Source organism: Tupaia chinensis, unplaced genomic scaffold (genome assembly GCF_000334495.1).
Source record: "Tupaia chinensis unplaced genomic scaffold, TupChi_1.0 Scaffold000259_1, whole genome shotgun sequence".
NCBI lineage: Eukaryota > Metazoa > Chordata > Mammalia > Scandentia > Tupaiidae > Tupaia > Tupaia belangeri.
The window spans coordinates 2,291,134-2,310,150 of NW_006159739.1; the positions used below are offsets into that span (position 1 = coordinate 2,291,134).

The following is a 19,017-nucleotide window of genomic DNA, read 5'->3' on the forward strand; positions in this document are numbered from 1 at the left end:
CCAGCAGTTATTTTCCATGAAAATGGATGAAACATGTCAATTAAATGTGTAGAATGGGTAAATAAGATCTTAACAAAATAAGGACAATAAGGGAATATTGTGAACAGTTGAATGCCAACAAGTTAGATAACTCAGGTGAAATTGATGAATTCCTTGAAGGACACCAACTATTGAAGCTGACTCTAAAAGTCTGAAAATCTGGGGAACCAGCAGTTAGCGTAATGGCTATGTCGCTGGACTCCCACGTAGTCGACCGCGGTTCGTGTCCCAGACCCGGTGGCTTAAAACTCACGCCAGGCGCGTGTGCGTGCGTGCCCAAGATCTCGAGAGGAGAATGGAGGAGAAGGGATTGCGGCGTGACTATCCCCCCTGGGGTGTGATTTCTCGCTTTCTGTCTCTATGTCTCTCTCTGTCTGTCTGGCGAGCGCGCGCGCCCTACAGTGAAAATCTCTCAAAAAAAAAAAAATCTGAATAGACCTGTAATACATAAAGAGATTATATTAGTAATCAAAAATTTCCAAAAGAAGATTGTAAGCCAAATAGCTTCTTGGTGAATTTTACCATACTTCCTAATATCATTAGAAAACTAGAACCCAATATCCCTTATGAATACAGATGCACAAAATCTCAACAAGAAAATGCTGAATTGAATCCAGCATGACATGGAAAGGATTATATATCATAGCCAAGTCGAATTTAGCCTACAAATGCAAGTTTAATCAATATAATATGTTATATTAATAAAAGATACAATAACACATCTCTATATTATTTTTTCTTTTTTCTAAAGATAAACTTTTTTAAAAAAATTATTTAATTTTATTTATTCACTCATTTATTTTCATTTGATCAGAGAGAGAAACAGAGAGAGAGAGGGAGAGAAAATGAGCTAGCAAGCCACCAGGTCCAGGACTTGAACCGTGGTCGGCCATGTGGGAGTGTCCAGCACTTTAACCACCACGCCACCTGCTGGTCCCTATATTATTTTTTTTCTAAAGAATTATTTTATTGGGATCAGCAGTTGGCGTAATGGCTGTCGTTGGATTCCCATGTAGTCTACCATGGTTCTAGTCCCTAACATATCAAATGGCAATTCTTCCCAAATTAATCTACATATTTAACATAATTCCAATCAAAATATCAGAGACATCCCTCACAGATCTAGAAAAGACAATCATAGAATTTGTCTGGAATCATAAAAGACCTGTTGCCAAAGCAGTCCTGCACAAGAAGAGCAGAGTGGGTGGCATATTACTCCCTGACCCCAAAATATACTATAAAGTTGTGATAATCAAACAGCATGGTATTGGCACTAAAACAGACAAGTGGCTCAAGAGAATAGAATAGAGACCCTAGAAATAAACCTCAAAACTTAGATTCAACTGATTTTTTTTTTTTGAGAGATTTTCGCTATAGGGCGCGTGCACTCGCCAGACAGACAGAGACATAGAGACAGAAAGCAAGAAATCACCCCCCCTGGGGGGATGGTCACGCCTCAATCCCTTCTCCTACATTCTCCTCTCGGGATCTTGGGCACGCACGCACATGCGCCCGGCGTGAGTTCTAAGCCACCGGGTCCGGGACGCGAACCACGGTCGACTACGTGGGAGTCCAGCGACATAGCCATTACGCTAACTGCTGGTTCCCAATTCGACTGATTTTTGACAAAGGATACCAGTCAATCCATTGGGAAAAGGAAAACCTTTTTAGCAAATGGTGCTGGGAAAACTGGGTATCCAACTGCAGAAAGATGAAACTGAATCCCCATCTTTCACCATTAACAAAAATCAACTCAAAATGGATCAAAGATCTGAACCTAAGATTTCAAACTATAAAACTACTGGTGAAAAATGCTGGGAAAACTCTAAGAGACATTGGGATAGGCAGACTTCTTAAATAAGACAACAAAGGAAAAACTAAATAAACTGGATTTCATTAAAATTTAAATTATTTTGCTTTAGGGGACCCTGTCAAGAAGATAACAAGACAACTTACATATGAAAAAATACTCTAAATCATATCTGTTAAGTGGTATCCAGAACACATATAGAATCCTTATAGTTAACAATAAAGTGGCAAATAACCCAAGTTAAAATGGTGAAAGGATTTGATTAGAGTACAGAGGGCTAGTAAGCACATGGAAAAACACTCAATATCATTAATCAGTAGGAAAATGGAAACCTTAGGTATCACTTTACAGAAAACAAACTTCAAAATCTTTTTCTTTTTTTTTTTTTGGAGAGATTTTCGCTGTAGGGCACGTGCACTCGCCAGACAGACAGAGAGAGACATAGAGACAGAAAGCAAGAAATCCCCCAGGCAGGATGGTCACGCCACAATCCCTTCTCTTCCATTCTCCTCTTGGGATCCTGGGCACGCATGCACATGTGCCCGGCGTGAGTTTTAAGCCACCGGGTCCAGGACACGAACCGTGGTCGACTGTGTGGGAGTCCAGCGACATAGCCATTACGCTAACTGCTGGTTCCCAAACTTCAAAATCTTTTATAGACAATTATTTAACAATAGAATTTAATATTTTGGTACTTAAAATAGTAATTGAAGTAAAGAGAAATCTTTATTATTATTAAATAATCATGTTATTATCAGGCATTGAGAAATTCCAAATTTTATGTAAAATTGTTTAGGGGAATATAGTAAATCTTACTGTGAAATATTAAAGAAAGCCAAAATTAATGGAGAGAATTACTGTTTGTGGACTTGAAGAGTTACTTGTGAAATAGTGTTATTTTCCCCCATTGATGTACTAATGTGATATCCCAACAACAATCTCAGAAGTATTTATTTATTTATTTATTTATTTATTTATTTTACGGTTTCTGTCAAAGGGTGTGTGTACTTGCTGGAGAGAGATAGAAGGAAAGTGAGAAATCACCCCCTGGGGGATGGGCACACCACAATTTCTTCTCTATTCTCCTCCTGGGATTTTGGGCACTCATGCACTCAGTGTGATTTTCAAGCCTCCTGGTCCAGTACCCAAACTGTAGTTGGCCATGTGGGAATCCAGCACCTTAATCACCATGCCACCCGTCATCCCTCAGTAGATTCATTTATCTTCAAATACCCAAAGTGATTCTAAGTTCATAAGGAAAGCCAACAGGCTAAGAAGCCAAGAAAACTTTTTTAAAAATTTGCCAAAGAGTGCATGCATTCACCAGAGAAAGAGTGAGGAAACACCTTACCATGGGAGATGGTCACACTGCAGTCCCTTCTCCATTACTTCCTCTTTTCAGGATTTTGGACATGTATGCACATGTTCCTGGTATGTTTCTCAAACCTCTCTAGCATTCAAACCATGCCATCTACTATGTGGATTCAGCTGCCTTAACCACCATGCTGCTGGCTGGCCTGCCAAGATAACTTTTGAAGCTGAAAAAGAGGTAGCAGGACTTGATTTGCTAGGTAGATATTTGTGTTACTGCTGTGCTGCTGCAGCTGGCTACTAATTTAGCTTCTAAAAATTGTTATTCATTTGTAAGCGTGTATCAAATAAGATGAGTACAATTTATATACTCTTAATATATGCAAGCACAGACACACAAGACATGTAAAAAGACTGTATAGCTATGATATTAAAATTTCATAGGGAAATGAGCGGAAGAAAATTTCCGAAAAGATTCTTTAGGCGTGAGAGTGGAAAAAAAAATCAGTAAACAACTGATCTACAAATAGGTATGTAGGTCGTAAAACTATAATGAAAATCAGGGAAGTGATTACCATGACATTCAGGATCACTACTAGGAAATGGTAGCTGCTAGGTGCCTTTAGAATGCTGACTATAGTCTATTTCTTTACTGGTGAGCCACTCACGTGTTTGCCTTATAGTTACACATTAGCCTATAGGTTCATGTTTTTGTACTTTTTTGTATGTACATTACACTTCACAATGAAAACTTAAAATCATTTGTAGACTAGCTTAAAATATAGAAATGAAGAATGTTACTTAGATTTTATATGTGCATGATTGTGAACTCCAACCTGGTAAAAATTTTTCAATTTAAAAAATAGATGTTGATTTATCAAGCTGAACAAAAACAGAAATGTCAGTTTTGTTTTTTCAGATGGGCCCAGTTTTTCATCCACCCACTAATGATCAGAGATGCTATTGACCGTGAAGTTGAAGCTGTTGATAGTGGTAAGAGAAGTGCTTTATGTCTTACTACAATTTTTTTCTTCACTGACCCTGTTATTTAGCACATTTATCATTATTTTGTCACTAAACTATTTTTATATCTTAAAAGAGTAAATTGAAATACATGCATCATGTTTGTTCCTAGTATCATTAACTGTGTAATTCAGTATAGATTTAAAATAAAAAGGATAACGAATTTAATTTATTAAGTTCACTTAATCTTTTTATGTGAAGAGGCATTTTCTCTGACACTTTTAAGTATTTCATCCTGGTTTCATATAGCTTGTCCTTTGTTACTCATTTGCATAGGTGCTTTGTGGCATGAATTTTGTTCACTTTGAAGCCAATTATATAGGAAACAAAATCCTTCAGCTTCAGCGGGAAATGCATTTCCTTTTACCTTTTTTTTTTTTTTTAGAAAAAGAATTATTTATTTAATTCTATTTACTCATTCATTTATTTTAATATGACCAGAGAGGTTCACATAGAGAGAGAGAGAAGGAAAGTGAGAAAGCAAGCCACCAGGTCCAGGACTCAAACCGTGGTCGGCCATGTGGGAGTGTCCAGCGCCTTACCATGCTACCTCTGGTCCCTCATTTTACCCTTTTTACTGTCTTTCTTATGGGATTTAAAGAATGAAGACAGTAAAGAAAATGTGTGTTTATGTGGACATACCTCATTTTATTTGCTTTCCTTTATAGCAATTCATAGATACTATATTTTTTATAAATTCAATATTGTGGTAATCCTGAATCAAGTTAGACTAGCAGCTCCATTTTTCTTTATTTTTACTTTGCTATAGGGTACTTCCACTTGCCAGAAAGAGATGGGGGCAAGGAGGGAGTGAAAAAGCACCCTCCTAGTGGGGATGACCATGTCTCAATCCCTTTTCCTCCATTCTCCTCTTGGGATCTTGGGCATGCATACACACTTGCTTGGTGTGATTTTCAAGCTGCTGGATCCAGTACTCAAACCCCATAGTTAGCCATGTGGTATTAGCTACCATGCCACTAACCAACCCAACTCTATTTATTTCTAATAAAGACTTCCAGCATTCAGTAGGGTGAATAGAATGCAGATGGCTAGACAGAGCTATATGTCTAGAAGTGAACAGACTGCTGTTTAACTTATAAAAGTGTCATAGCTGTGGCCTTTTGTTTGTTTGTTTGTTTATTTTGGGGAGAGGTTTTTGCTATAGGGCGTATGCATTCACCAGAAAGACAGAGAGAGACAGAGAGACAGAAAGCAAGAAATCACTCTCCAGGGGGGATGGCCATACTGCAATCCCTTCTCCTCCATTCTCCTCTCGGGATCTTGGGCACGCATGCACATGTGCCCCACATGAGTTTAAGCCACTGGGTCGACACTTGACCTGCGGTCGACTACAGGGGAGTCCAGCAACATAGCCATTACGTTAACCGCTGGTCCCACCTTTGGTTTATTTATAGAGGAGAATGAGATTGTTAGGTTTCTCCTCACTGTAAAACCTCTTCTTAACAAAGGATTTTTTAAAAGAGATTTTTGCCTTAGGGTGTGAACGGTCATGGGGGGGAGCGGGGCCGGGGGGTGGGGAGCAATAGGACAGATAGACATAGTGAGAGGGAAAGTGAGAAATCATACCCTGGAAGGAATGGCCATGCCACAATCCCTTCTCCTTCATTCTTCTCCCAGGATCTTGCACACTTACACATGCCTGGTTTGAGTTTCAGGCCACCAAGTCTGGGACTTGAACTATGGTCAGCCATGTGGGAGTCCATTGACATAACTGCCATGCCATATGCTGGCCCCATGAAGGTTTTTTTTTTAATTGCCAAGGGCCATATGTGTTTGCCAGAGGGAGACAACACCCACACCCTTCCCCCATGGGGCCTACTCATGCTCCCTTTTCTCTCTCCTATCAGGATTTGGGGCACACATGACACACACTCATCATGTTTTTCAAACGTCTGGGGCTGGGATTTGAACTGTGATTGTCCACATGAGATACTGCTCTCTTAACCACGAGGCTCCCATGCCAGCCCAAGGATTTATTTTCTTCATTTTTGTTAAATGCCTATGACAGCGTCTGTATGGATGTAAAAAAACAAGACAACTAAGAAAAATTCTTAAAGCTCTACCCATGTTTTGAGTCCTAAGGACCTATATTTATGCTTTCTCATATGTTTTGCTTTCTATAGCTTCTAGAGTGGGTTGAAATAATTGTTTAGTGAAGTAGACCTTTAATTAGATTTTATGAGTGTAATTTAGAATATGTTTTATTATGCTTTTATAATAATGATGTAGACACACATATATTAGTGTTGTTGATACATATGTACATATACGCAGTACATAGTTATATCAGTTTAAGATGACCTTACAGTGGGCTAGACTTGTAGCCTGGTAATTTAGGGGGCTGGTTCCCACATGACTGACTGCTTGGTTGAATCCTAGCCTTGTTGGCTTGAGAAACATGCTGGGTGCATGTGTGTGCATGCCCAAAATCCCAACAGGATAGAGTAATGCAGGAGAAGGGATTGTGATGTGATGATTCCCCGTTGGGATGGTGCTTTTTTTCCCCTTCTCCCTCTTTCTCTCTCTGGGGAGCACATGTACCCTCTTTCGTAGTTTAAAAAAAAAGAAAAAAAGACTTAAGGTAAAGGCTAGGTTGTGTTTTTGTTCATTTGTTTCTTTGTTTTCAGTGATGAGAGACCTAGAGTTCAATTTATGATCTGACATAACTGATGTAATAAATTACCTAAATATTCATTAGGCAGTTTTGAATGCTCAATTGTCAGATGTTCGTTTTATTTTTCTAATCCGTTTAGATGTTTCAGTCTTATGTTCAGATGTTACATCTTTTTAGTTGCCTGCACATTGGATGGCTATTTCAAGTGTAAGGAGATGAAGGGAGGGTCAGCAGCTCCGGCGGATTCGTTCTCTTAGTGTCATTTTTCCTTTCCTTTATTCATCTCCATGTACTTAAGGAAGAAATTCTTTCTTTCCTGGTTTTAATTTATTAACTAGTGCTAACTTCATTATTTCATCACTGATCCATGTGTTGATAGTATTTTTTTAGTATAACCTTTCAAAGGATTGTGTGTACACATACATTTATAAGCATTTATTTTCAAATGAAGATAGATCTGTTCAGTGTTTTACAATTTTCTGGAATGTGTTTTAGAGCAGAAACTCTTAGAGCCACAAGGTAGGTTTTTAAAATTAGGTTAATTTGGGCCTGCCCCTGGCATGGTGGTTAAGGTAACTGGATCCCACATAAAAGACCATATAGTTCAAATCTTGGACCTGGTAGCTTAAAAACATGCAAGTCATGTGTGTATGTGTGTTTGAAAACAGGAGAAGGGATTGTGGCATGACTATGCCCCGTGAGGGGGTGCCTTATCATGTTCTCTCTCTCTCCCTCCTCCTCCTCTCCCACTGGCAAAATTGAAAAAAAAATGTGATTCATTTATTGCTAAAAGAAGATTGTGGAGAAAAAAATTATTGTTGTTACACAACTCTTTATTTTCATAATAATTTATACTCTTGTGTTACATTATACTCTTATATTACCTACATAATATGTCTTAGAATTGAGATGCAGGTTATAGCCAAAACTCTTTTTTATCTAAACAAGTGGCAGACAGTAGTTTTTAAGTGCTCATATATTTATACTGTATTTTTTATCAGTTTTAAGGGTCCTCAAGTACTTTTTCTTGGATAGAATAATAATCATCCTGTTGTGGGCCAGCACGTGGAATGGTGGTTGAAATGCTAGACTCCCACATGGCTCACTGCAGTTTGAGTCCCAAACTTGGTGGTTTGCTTTCCCACTTTCTCTCTCGCTCTATTTCTCTCTCCGTCTCTTTCTGGTGAGTGCATGTACCCTATAACAAATGAAAAATTAATAATAATTATAAATAATCATTTCAAGAAATTACCCTTTTGCTGCTGAACAAAATTTTAAGCCAGAAACTTAGTTTTCTTATAGTTTTAGTCAGAAGTCTGAAATGCTTCCTCAGGGCTACATTCCTTTTGAAAGAATTAGGGAAGAATTTGATTCTTTCCCTTTTCCACCTTCAAGATACCATCTACTTTGCTAGGCTATGGACTCTTTCTCCATGTTAAAAGTGAACAATGTAGAATCTTCTCTCAGCTCTGCCTCTATAGTTAACATTACTTTTGTCTCTGACTCTGATTCTTCTGCCTCCTACTTTCAAGGACCCTTATGATTATATTGGGAATACCCAAATAACCTTAGGCTATCTCCTTCTCAAGATTTTTAACTTAAATCACATCTGTAAAGTCTCTTTTACTATGTAAGGTGACATACAGGTGTCAGTTTTATTCACATTTTTTACCTCCAGCAACTATTGGGTTATCGAAAAAGTCACGATATATTGGGTCATCGGAAAAGTTGACTTTTCAGTCAACCCCGTAGTTCAGTAGTACTTGAGAGAGAGTAGGTGTTCAGTAAATATTTGTTGAAAGAATATGCTTTTTTAATCCTTAAAAGAATTTTTTGTTGTTGTTAAGAGAGATTTTTGCTATAGGGTGCATGCACGTGCCAGAGAGACAGAGAGATAGAAAGCGAGAAATCACCTCCCTGGGGTGATGGTCACACCACAATCCCTTCTCCTCCATTCTCCTCTTGAGATTTTGGGCACACATTCATATGTGCTGATGTGAGTTTAAGCCGCCAGGTCTGGGACTTGAACTGCGGTCAACTACATGGGAGTCCAGTGATGAAAGCATTACACCATCTGCTGGTTCCCTATCCTTATAAGAATCTTAAGAGCTAGGTATTTAAAAATTATTTTTAAAGGAGATTTTTTTCTATAGGGCATGTGTACTCACTAGAGAGACAGAGAGAGACAGAGAAACATAAGGCAAAGCAACCCCCAGGGGTGATGGCCACGCTGTAATCTCTTCTTCTCCATTCTCCTCTAGGAATTTTGGGCACGCATGCACATGTACTCAGTATATTTTAAGCTCCCAGGTCCAGGACTTGAACTATGGTCGACTATGTGGGAGTCTAGCAACGTAACCATTATGCCATCTGCTGGTCTCTGATCTAGGTACTATTAACAACATTTTGAGATGCAGAGTCAGAGAAGTTAGGTAACTACCCCAATGCTATACTGCTTACGAAGTGACAGAACTAGCTGTCTTATCCATTTGGGTACCACAATAGACTACCATAGACTGGGTGGATTATAAACAACAGAAATTTATTTCTCACAGTTCCAGAGATTGAGAAGTCCTAATATCAAGGTACCATCAGTTTCAGTATCTGGTGAGGGTATTCTCCACCACAGACATCTTTATTTACCCTGTGTCCTCACATACCTACTAGAAGGGATGAAAGAGCTCTCTGTAGTCTCTGTTCTTTGTTCTGTCAGTTGGTTTGTTTGTTTGCTGTAGAGGGTGCTCTATTTATAGGGAACATATATATGTTTCTTTCTCACTGGAGAGAAACAGAGATGCGGGGGAGACGAGAAATGAGATAGCACCTCCCATGGGGAATGGTTATACTGTGATCTTGTCTCCTACATTTTTCTTTCCTTTCTGGACTTTGGATTTTGGGCACCAATACACATGTGGTCAGTGTGTTTCCTTAAGCTCCCAAGTCTGGGACTCAAACTATGGGGTTGACCATTTAGGATTCAGCTACTGTAACCACTATGCCTTGGGCTGACCTTGCAGTCTGTATTTCTGGGATGCTAATATTCCTAGTCATCTCTCACAGGCCCCACCACTGAATACTGTCGCACTGAGATTTTCAATATATGTATTTGCAGAGTGGTACAGACATTCAGTTTACAGCACTAACCAAGATGTTTCTGACTTCAAAGCAATTGTTCTTTTTTTCTTCTTAAAAATTATTTATGTAGTTTTTATTTATTCATTCATTTATTTCAATTTGATGAGAGAGAGAGAGAAAGTGAGAAAGCAAGCCACCAGGTCTGGAACTCAAACCATGGCTGGCAATGTGGGAGTGTGTAGCACCTTAATTACCATGCCATTTGCTGGCCCCCAAAGCAATTGTTCTTAACTATCATACTTTATTACCAACATAGTTGACATTGGAAGAAATTTAAACTATAATATGTAGGTAGATTTCTAGATATAAGGGATTTAATTTACCTTTTATTAGTACTCGCTTCAGTAAATCATGGGACATAGCATCCTAGAACGGAAAACCTCTGATTATTAATTACCTTGTTTCATTGAAAATAAAGGAAACATTCATTTGAAAAAAAGGTAAATCAGATTTTCTGGAGTTATAGATTAGAAGTCATAGAGCCATGCTTAGATCATTGAGTTGCCCACTTGATTATTAGGACATGTAATTCAGAAAGTTGATGTTTGTGGCATCCTTGTTTTCCATTCTATGAACTTGAATTTCCACACAATGAAAAATACTGAATTTCATTTTATTTAAAGTGTTTCTTTAAAATTGACAGAATATCAACTTGCACGACCTTCTGATGCAAACAGAAAAGAAATGTTGTTTGGAAGCCTTGCTAGACCCGGACATCCCATGGGGAAATTTTTTTGGGGTAAGATACTAAAGACTTCATCTTTACTTATATTTTCTAGTAAAGGAAAATTGAGAATAAGAAAAGTTAATAAAGAATTGAGAATTACAAAGCAACAGCTAAATACATTTTACCTTTTAGGATAGCTGGATTGCTTTTTAAATAGAAAGTCATTAAGTATTCCTATATTTCATTCTCTAACATTGGATATAGCAAGAATAGCACCTAGTATTTTGTAAATACTTTCTAGATGCCAGATACCATGCTAACAGTACATAAATTATCTCATTTAATGATATCACAATGTGAAGAGATCGGTACCATTATCATTTTCATTTAAAAGGAAAGAAATTGGCTTAAGGAAGTTATTTAATTTGCCTAAGTCACAGAGGTAGTAAGTTGTTGATGTGGGTGGGATTTCACTATTTATTTGATTTTAAGGTCTGTGCTCTTCTCCAACACGACATTTCCCATTTATCAACAGAGATTCAGCCCTACTTTCTTTAATAGTTTTTGAAATGTGACCAGTTTTGTTTAACTGTTAAGCTATTTAACTGGTACCTGTGTTTCATAGTGTTTTTTATTGGTGGTATTCAGTCAACTCTAATTCTGTTGCCATTGAGTAGAATCTAGGATGAGATTATTTAAATTTTACTTTATTTAAAGAATGTCTTGCTTCCTTATATGTTCTATACAATTATATATATTTTATATAGCTTCCTTGCTTTATTAAAATATTATTAAAACAACTCAGATTGAATTCTAGACCAATGATTAAGCAAAACCCTTAGGTAATTACTGTCTGTGATAAAGGTATTTTCAACCCAATTAATTCTTTGTGTATTAAAATATACTTTAGAATTGTTTCTTATGATTTTTGTCTTATATTGATATTAATACTGTTACACACTGTTTCCATATTCTTTAGCAAAGTGCACATGTGCCACCACTGCTGGGTCACATGGGTTATATTATTAGTTATTAATGGTAAGAAAATATACAGTGTTGGTGTAATGACTTAACAAAGTGAACTTATTTCCATAATTTGAAAAATCTTTTTATAGGAAATGCTGACACTCTCAAGCATGAGCCAAAAAAGAATAATATTGATACACATGCAAGACTGAGGGAATTCTGGATGCGTTATTATTCCGCTCATTACATGACTTTAGTAGTTCAATCCAAAGGTAATATTATCTTATAGTTATTTCTCTAAAGTAGTGCTTTGTTAGGATTTGTTTGCCTTGATCAGTGTTCCAGTGGGCTATTAATTACTTTAGTGTAGACTCTAATACAAACTAAGTGAAATAAGAATTTGGAGTCGTCACAAAGCAAGTAGCAAAGCTCAGGGGAACATAAGACCATCTGATTCTCAGGCAAATATTTTTTCTTATAGAAATAGGTCTTACTGATAAGGTAGTCTATGAATATACTAATGTACTAATACCTTGTCCTGATCTTTTAAACTACATTCAGCTGCTTCTCAATCTATTGCCTTACATTTAATCTGTATTGATTATAAACTCTTATAGGCAAAAGCCTGTTCTTATATAATATAAAATTCTATAAAATGGCTCGATTGAAATCCATCATAGTGAAGATAGCAGAATTATCTTAAAAAAGACCTATGAGTACCTTTACTTTTCCCCTTCATTAATAATCTTTAGTAACTCATATTGACTTCTCATTAAGAAATCATGATAACTTTCTTTTTTTACATTTCAACCATTAGACTATTTTTCAAAGTTGAACACCTGCTAAACTATTTCTTTTTTTTTTTTGAGAGATTTTTGCTATAGGGCGTATGCGTTCATTGGAGAGACAGAGAAAGACAGAAAGCAAGTAATCACTCCCAGGGGAATGGCCACTCCATAATCCCTTCTCCTCTTCTCTCCTCCTGGGATTCTGGGCACACAGGCACATGCACCCAGCGTGAGTTTCAAGCCTTTGGTTCTAGGACTTGAATTGTGGTCAGCCATTTGGGCAGGGCCTTAACCACTACTCCACCTGCTGGCCGCATAGACTGTTCCTTTTGATACACCTTGTAGTTGTGCACTTTATTATTATAATTTTTTTTTTTTAAGAGATTTTTGCTATAGGGTGTGTGCGCTTGTCAGAGAGATAGAAAGTGAGATGTCATCCGCCTCAGGGAGGATGGCCACACTGCAATCCCTTCTCCATTCTCCTCTCGAGATTTTGGGCATGCATGTACACGTGCAGGTGTGAATTTAAACCCCCCCTTAACTGGGGGTTTAAATTCACACCATAGTTGACTACGTGGGAGTCCAGTGATATAACCATTATGCCATCTGCTAGTCCCTGCGCCTTTCTTTTTTTAAAAGTTAATCTTCTCACACTATTGTGGTTCTCTTCTTCATACATTTTTATTCTCTATATTGTAAATATTAAGATCAAAACCAACTTGGTACTTTCATATAAAACATTTTTGCACTATGATCAAAATTAGTTCACTAAAACGATGGTTATGGTATGATAGATATTTTTTGTCCAAATTGTATATGTGCTTCTAGATTCCTTTTACATTTGTTAAAATAGGTAATTCCATATTTGATATGGAAATTAATTTATAACTTCTTTTTTTTTTAAATAGAGATTTTTGCTATAGGGTATGTGTGCTTGCCAGAGAGACACACACAAAGAGTCAGAAAGTGAGAAATCACCCCCTGGGGGGATGGTCATACTACAATTGCTTCTTCATTCTCCTCTCAGGATTTTGCGTATGTACGCATGCACAGACACATGCCTGGCATGAGTTTTAAGCCTCCAGTCTGGGACTGGAACTGTGGTCAACTACGTGGAAGTCCAGCGACATAACCATTCTGCCAACTGCTGGTCCCAATTTATAACTTTTAATTATCATGTTTGCAAATGTTTTCATGCACATGCATTTTTCTTTAACTGGATATTCTATTTCTTTTGTATTCTTTTCTCCATAATGACAAATATAAGAGCTTATTAGTGCTTATAGCAACTTTTAAAAATAAAAGTAAAAAGTGTGTGCAATCTAGAGTCCATAAATTTTAAGAGTCAAGTGTCTGTACAAGTAGTGCAGAATAAATTCAAAACTTGGTTTATCTAATTCACATCTTTTTTTTTTAAGAAAGTTTTTGTTTTTTTTGTTTTTGTTTTTTTAGTGTAGGGCATGTGCACTCACCAGAGAGAGAGAAAGTGAGAAATCATCTCCTAAGTAGAGCTAGCCATGCTATAATCCCTTCTCCATTCTCCTCTTGGGACTTTGGGAATACACACATATGTACCTGGCACGAGTTTTAAGCTGCCCCATCCAGGACTTGAACTGCAGTTGCCCATGTGAGAGTCTAGCACCTTAACCCCCCACCTATTGGGCCTCCATCTTATGTTTTATGTATTGGGTCTCATTAAGAATTAGTGAATCTCATATACTTAGTGAAACTATTGATTGTAAGTACTGTCCAGTGATGCTCTCTGAATAGAGCTAAAAAAAGCTTCATCTTTTAAATGTGATACTTTACTAAAAAATTTCAAAACAGTTTATTATAAAATACAAGAAAGGAGTTAAAAGAAGATGAAAATAGGGGGCCAGCAAATGGTATAATGGTTACGTTGCTGGACTCTCACATGGCCAACTGCAATTTGAGTCCCGGACCTGGTAGCTTCAAACTCACTCTGGGCACGTGTGCATGCATGCCCAAAATCCCAAGAGGAGAATGGAGGAGAAGGGATTGCTAGGTGGCCATCCCTCTCTAGAGGGGTGATTTCTCACTTTCTTTCTCTTTATCTCTCTGGCAAGCGTATGCACTCTATAGCAAAAATCTCTCATAAAAAAAAAAAAAAAGATGAAAATAATATATATGCTTGAAACAAAAAAAGTTATGTGTTAAAATCTTAGCAAATATGAATTCATATGAAATAAGTGAAGTATAAAAGTACTGATAGATGCCAAAAAGATGAGTTAATGTAGAATGGGTTAGTCTGGAGAAATGTTCCTTGAGGACGTAAATTTTGGAATGTACGTAGGAGGATGATTGGCATATTCTTATCTCTTAGCCCTTCACACTAGCCTAATTCTAAACAAAACCTTTTTTTAACCTTGTATGCCTTATCTCACTTTACTAGGGAGAAATAAATTCATCTACAGAATTGTAATGTCTTAAGGTTTCCTTATCTACTGTTATTTTTCTTGTTACTCATTACTGATTATAGAGTATCAAGGAATGCTTAAGTTAAAATATCTCTGTTTTGTAGCTAAAAAAATCTATGAGCAATCTGTGCTTCTACCTTGAATAATGACATTGTATTTCCCTGTCTTCTTCCCCATGTGCCTTCCTCCCACAAGAAACATTGGATACTTTGGAAAAATGGGTAACTGAAATCTTCTCTCAAATACCAAACAAGTAAGATAACTTATTTTCACAAGTGAAAATATACCTTTAAAGTTAAAGAGACTATATCTTCTTGTGTGAATGCCTAAAATTTTTTCCTTTCCTTTTGTTTTTAAACAGGTGATAAAATTAAGACCTAAAGAAGTTCAATAGCTTTGGCAAGAGCACACAGCTTTTGAGTAGGAAAACTAAGATGAAAACCCAAATTTCCATAGTATTGGGTTGTTGGAAAAGTCATGATGCATTTTTGCATAGAAAAACAGAAAAAAATACGTCATGACTTTTCTGAGAGCCCACTATCTAGTTCAATATTTATAGACTTGGGACCAGCAGTTAGCATAATGGCTGTGTTGTTGGACTCCCATATAGTCAACTCTGGTTTGAGTCCTGGTCCCAGAAGCTTAAACTCACACTGGGCGCGTGTGCATGCGTGCCCAAGATCCCGAGGGGAGAATGGAGGAGAAGGGATTACGTCGTGGCCATCCCCCCTGGGGGGTGATTTCTCACTTTCTGTCTCTCTGGCAAGCACACGCACCCTATAGCAAAAACCTCTCAAAAAAAATAAAAAAAAGATTTATAGGCTTGTAATCTTATAATAAACAATAATCACTAAACATGGATTCCTCCTTTTGCATTTACTCAAAGCTTTCCTGTTACTGTGTAGGGTGTTTGAAACTATGATATGAAAGAAGCTCCTGTATCAAAAGGTAGAATATGTATAATCCTATCCTCTCCCTAATAACAAATTGTACCTGAAAGTTTGTTTATAAAGTCAGTTGTTTAGTTTGCAGTGCTTTTCTTTGTAAAAGAAGTAATCATGTAGATGATGACTGACTTTCCATAGTGTCTGAAAACCAATTTTTTTAATAGCTTTTTTAATAGCCGAACCAATTTTTTGTTTGTTTGGTTTTATCTTTTTTTTTCTTTTATTTTGCTATAGGGCACATATGCCCACCTGATAGAGACAGAGAAAGAGGGAGGGAAAGTGAGAAATCACCTCCCAGGGGGGTATGGCCAATGCACAATCCTTTTTCCTTTATTCTCCCCTTGGGATTTTGGGCACACGTTCACTCACTTGGTGTGATTGTCCAGCTGTCGGTTCTGGGACTTGAACCATTGTTGGCCATGTGCAAGTTCCAGTGCCCTAACTACCATGCCACCTGAGGGCCACCCAAATGATCTTTTTTAGTAATCTTTATATAGAGTTCCAGTTAGGATACTGCTAAGCATTTTTTTTTTTTTTTATCTACCTCACATTCATCAAGATAATTTCAGTATTTTTTGTTTTTGTTTTTGGTGAGGTTTTTGCTATAGGGCCCGTGCACTCGCCAGAAAAACAGAGAGACAGAGAGACAGAAAGCAAGAAATCACCCCGCAGGGGGAATGGCCACGTCCCAATCCCTTCTCTTCCATTCTCCTCTTGGGATCCTGGGCACGCATACACACGTGCCCAGTGTGAGTTTAAGCCACCGATTGAAGACTTGAATCACAGTCAACTACTACTTGGGAGTCCAGCGACATAGCCTTTACACCAACTGCTGGTCCAGATAATTCCAGTATTTAAAGATACTTTGTTGTTACATTTTTGTTACAAAGACTTCCAAAAAATTTTAGTCCTGAAGCAATTCTTTTGTCTTCCCACTTATAGCAGTTTGAATGTTAGTAAAATACATGAAGTCAGATTTTTTTTGGTACCAAGTGGGTGTTTTAATGGCTTTTTTCCAATTCTTCATTCTAATAATTATTTTAAATTTATGAAAGAAAAATTAGCTTAAAATATTAGAATAATTTATAATAAGTGATTGGTTATTTTTATCTTGGCTTTATGTAAATTTTCTTTGAAATTAGCAGTAATTTTTATGTATATAAAAATAATGAAAGCTATGACAAATGTGTGTTTTTTTCCTGATGAGTGAGTGTGAGTTATGAAAATGTCAGATGGCAGATTGTAACATCTTTTACTGTGACGCTTTCCTAATAAAATCAGAGATGTATTCAAGGGAGGGATTTGCTAGGTTCTGTCAATCCCTGGTGATCATTAGAAATTCTTAAATATTACTCATTAATAACGTTGTTTCCTTAATCAAACTAGTTAAAATGTTGTTTGTAACATTTAATACTTATTTGTATTGATTGTATTTTGGAAAAAAAATTAAAGTGATATCTTTGACCAGATTGGAAGCTCCTTGAGGGGGAGGGATCAAGTCTTTGTGCTTTATACCTGAAAATCACTCCATATATATTTGTTGATTTTTTTTGTTTGTTTGTTTGTTTTTTGAGGGGAGAGGTTTTTGCTATAGGGCACATGCGCTTGCCAGAAAGACAGAAAGACAGAGATACAGAAAGTGAGAAATCACCCTCCAGGGGGGATGGCCACGCCACAATCCCTTCTCCTCCATTCTTCTCTCGGGATCTGGGGCATGCGTGTACATGTGCCTGGTGTGAGTTTAAGCCACCGGGTCTGGGACTCGAACCATAGTAAACTACATGGGAGTCCAGCGATATAGCTATTATGCTAACTGCTGGTCCACATATTTATTGAATTTTTAAAAGGTATTGTATCTTGTAAGTTTTCTTTCTGAAATGGCATTGTATAGGAGAACTGAGATGGAATGAGGCTGATAGAGGCAATAGATACTGGGGGAGAGTCCTTACAATTCATTATTTTCTATCTTTTATGAGTTGTAAAGGCAATTAAATTATTGGGACTGAGATTAAGAACAGATTGTGTAGTTGAAGATTTTGTGGCTTTGTTGTCATCTATTTTCTCATGCCTAGAACGCTTTCCAGCCTAGAGTATGTAGAATAGATCATATATATCTATCAGACATCTTTAAAGATTATGAAGCCTTTTACCAATTAAACTTTAACGTATTTGTTTTATTTTCAGTGGGTTACCCAAACCAAACTTTGGCCATTTGACGGATCCATTTGACACGCCAGCATTTAACAAACTTTATAGAGGTTTGTAAACCAGAGATTAAAACTGAAATAACTTTAGCGCATTCTCTAAAATGTAATTGAGGCTGTCAGTTTTCTTTGAAAATGATAATGCAACAGAAAGTACATATTGATTGGATAGGATTAGATGGGCAGTGAAAATCCAGTTAGTGACAGGAGGCTATTGGCTAGCTGCAGATCCATTGGTTTTGGTGCTTTGCTGGTACTTGAGTCTATTTCATGCTTTTTCTTAATTTTATCTTTTTTCCTTTCCTTTTATTTATTTATTTATTTTTAAGAGAAGAGAGGGAAAACATTTTAGAAATTGTTTCCAAATGTTGGTTGGGTTACAAATGTTCAACAGCGAATATTGTTGATTATAAAAACGTTTGTTGGGCCAGCAGGTGGCATGTTGGTTAAGGTGCTGGACTCCCATGTGGCCCACTGGAGTTTGAGTCCTGGACCTAGTGGCTTGCTTTCTCACTTGTCTCTGTTTCTCTTTCTCACCTTTCTCTGTCTCTCTTTCTCTGTCTTTCTTTTTGGTGAGTACACATGTCCTCCAACAAATTAACAACAACAAAAAAAGCTAATAAAATTAAATATATAATTCTTCTAAAATAAACAGTGTTTGTAAATGAGGAAATAATTGAAGTATCAAGAATTAGGGAGGGGGGCCTTTTGGCCGGAACCGCCATCTTCTAGTAATTAACCAAAATGATGAACACAAAGGAAAAGAGGAGAGGCACCCGATATATGTTCTCTAGGCCTTTAAGAAAACATGGAGTTGGGAACCAGCAGTTGGCGTAATGGCTATGTCGCTGGACTCCCACGTAGTCGACCGCGGTTCACGTCCCGGACCCGGTGGCTTAAAACTCACACCGGGCGCGTGTGCGTGCGTGCCCAAGATCCCGAGAGGAGAATGGAGGAGAAGGGATTGCGGCGTGACCATCCCCCCTGGGGGGTGATTTCTCGCTTTCTGTCTCTATGTCTCTCTCTGTCTGTCTGGCGAGCGCACGCGCCCTAC

General features: G+C 37.5%; 1 protein-coding gene across 1 annotated transcript in view; it reads left to right on the top strand.

The window, feature by feature from the left end:
• NRDC (nardilysin convertase) overlaps nucleotides 1-19,017 on the top strand; it is an 86,418-nt gene that overhangs the window by 30,642 nt on the left and 36,759 nt on the right. The window contains exons 7-11 of the mRNA XM_006149409.2: nucleotides 4,080-4,153; nucleotides 10,597-10,692; nucleotides 11,736-11,858; nucleotides 15,008-15,065; nucleotides 17,944-18,017. Coding sequence (XP_006149471.1) covers nucleotides 4,080-4,153; nucleotides 10,597-10,692; nucleotides 11,736-11,858; nucleotides 15,008-15,065; nucleotides 17,944-18,017 — 425 coding nt within the window. The remainder of the gene's footprint in view (nucleotides 1-4,079; nucleotides 4,154-10,596; nucleotides 10,693-11,735; nucleotides 11,859-15,007; nucleotides 15,066-17,943; nucleotides 18,018-19,017) is intronic.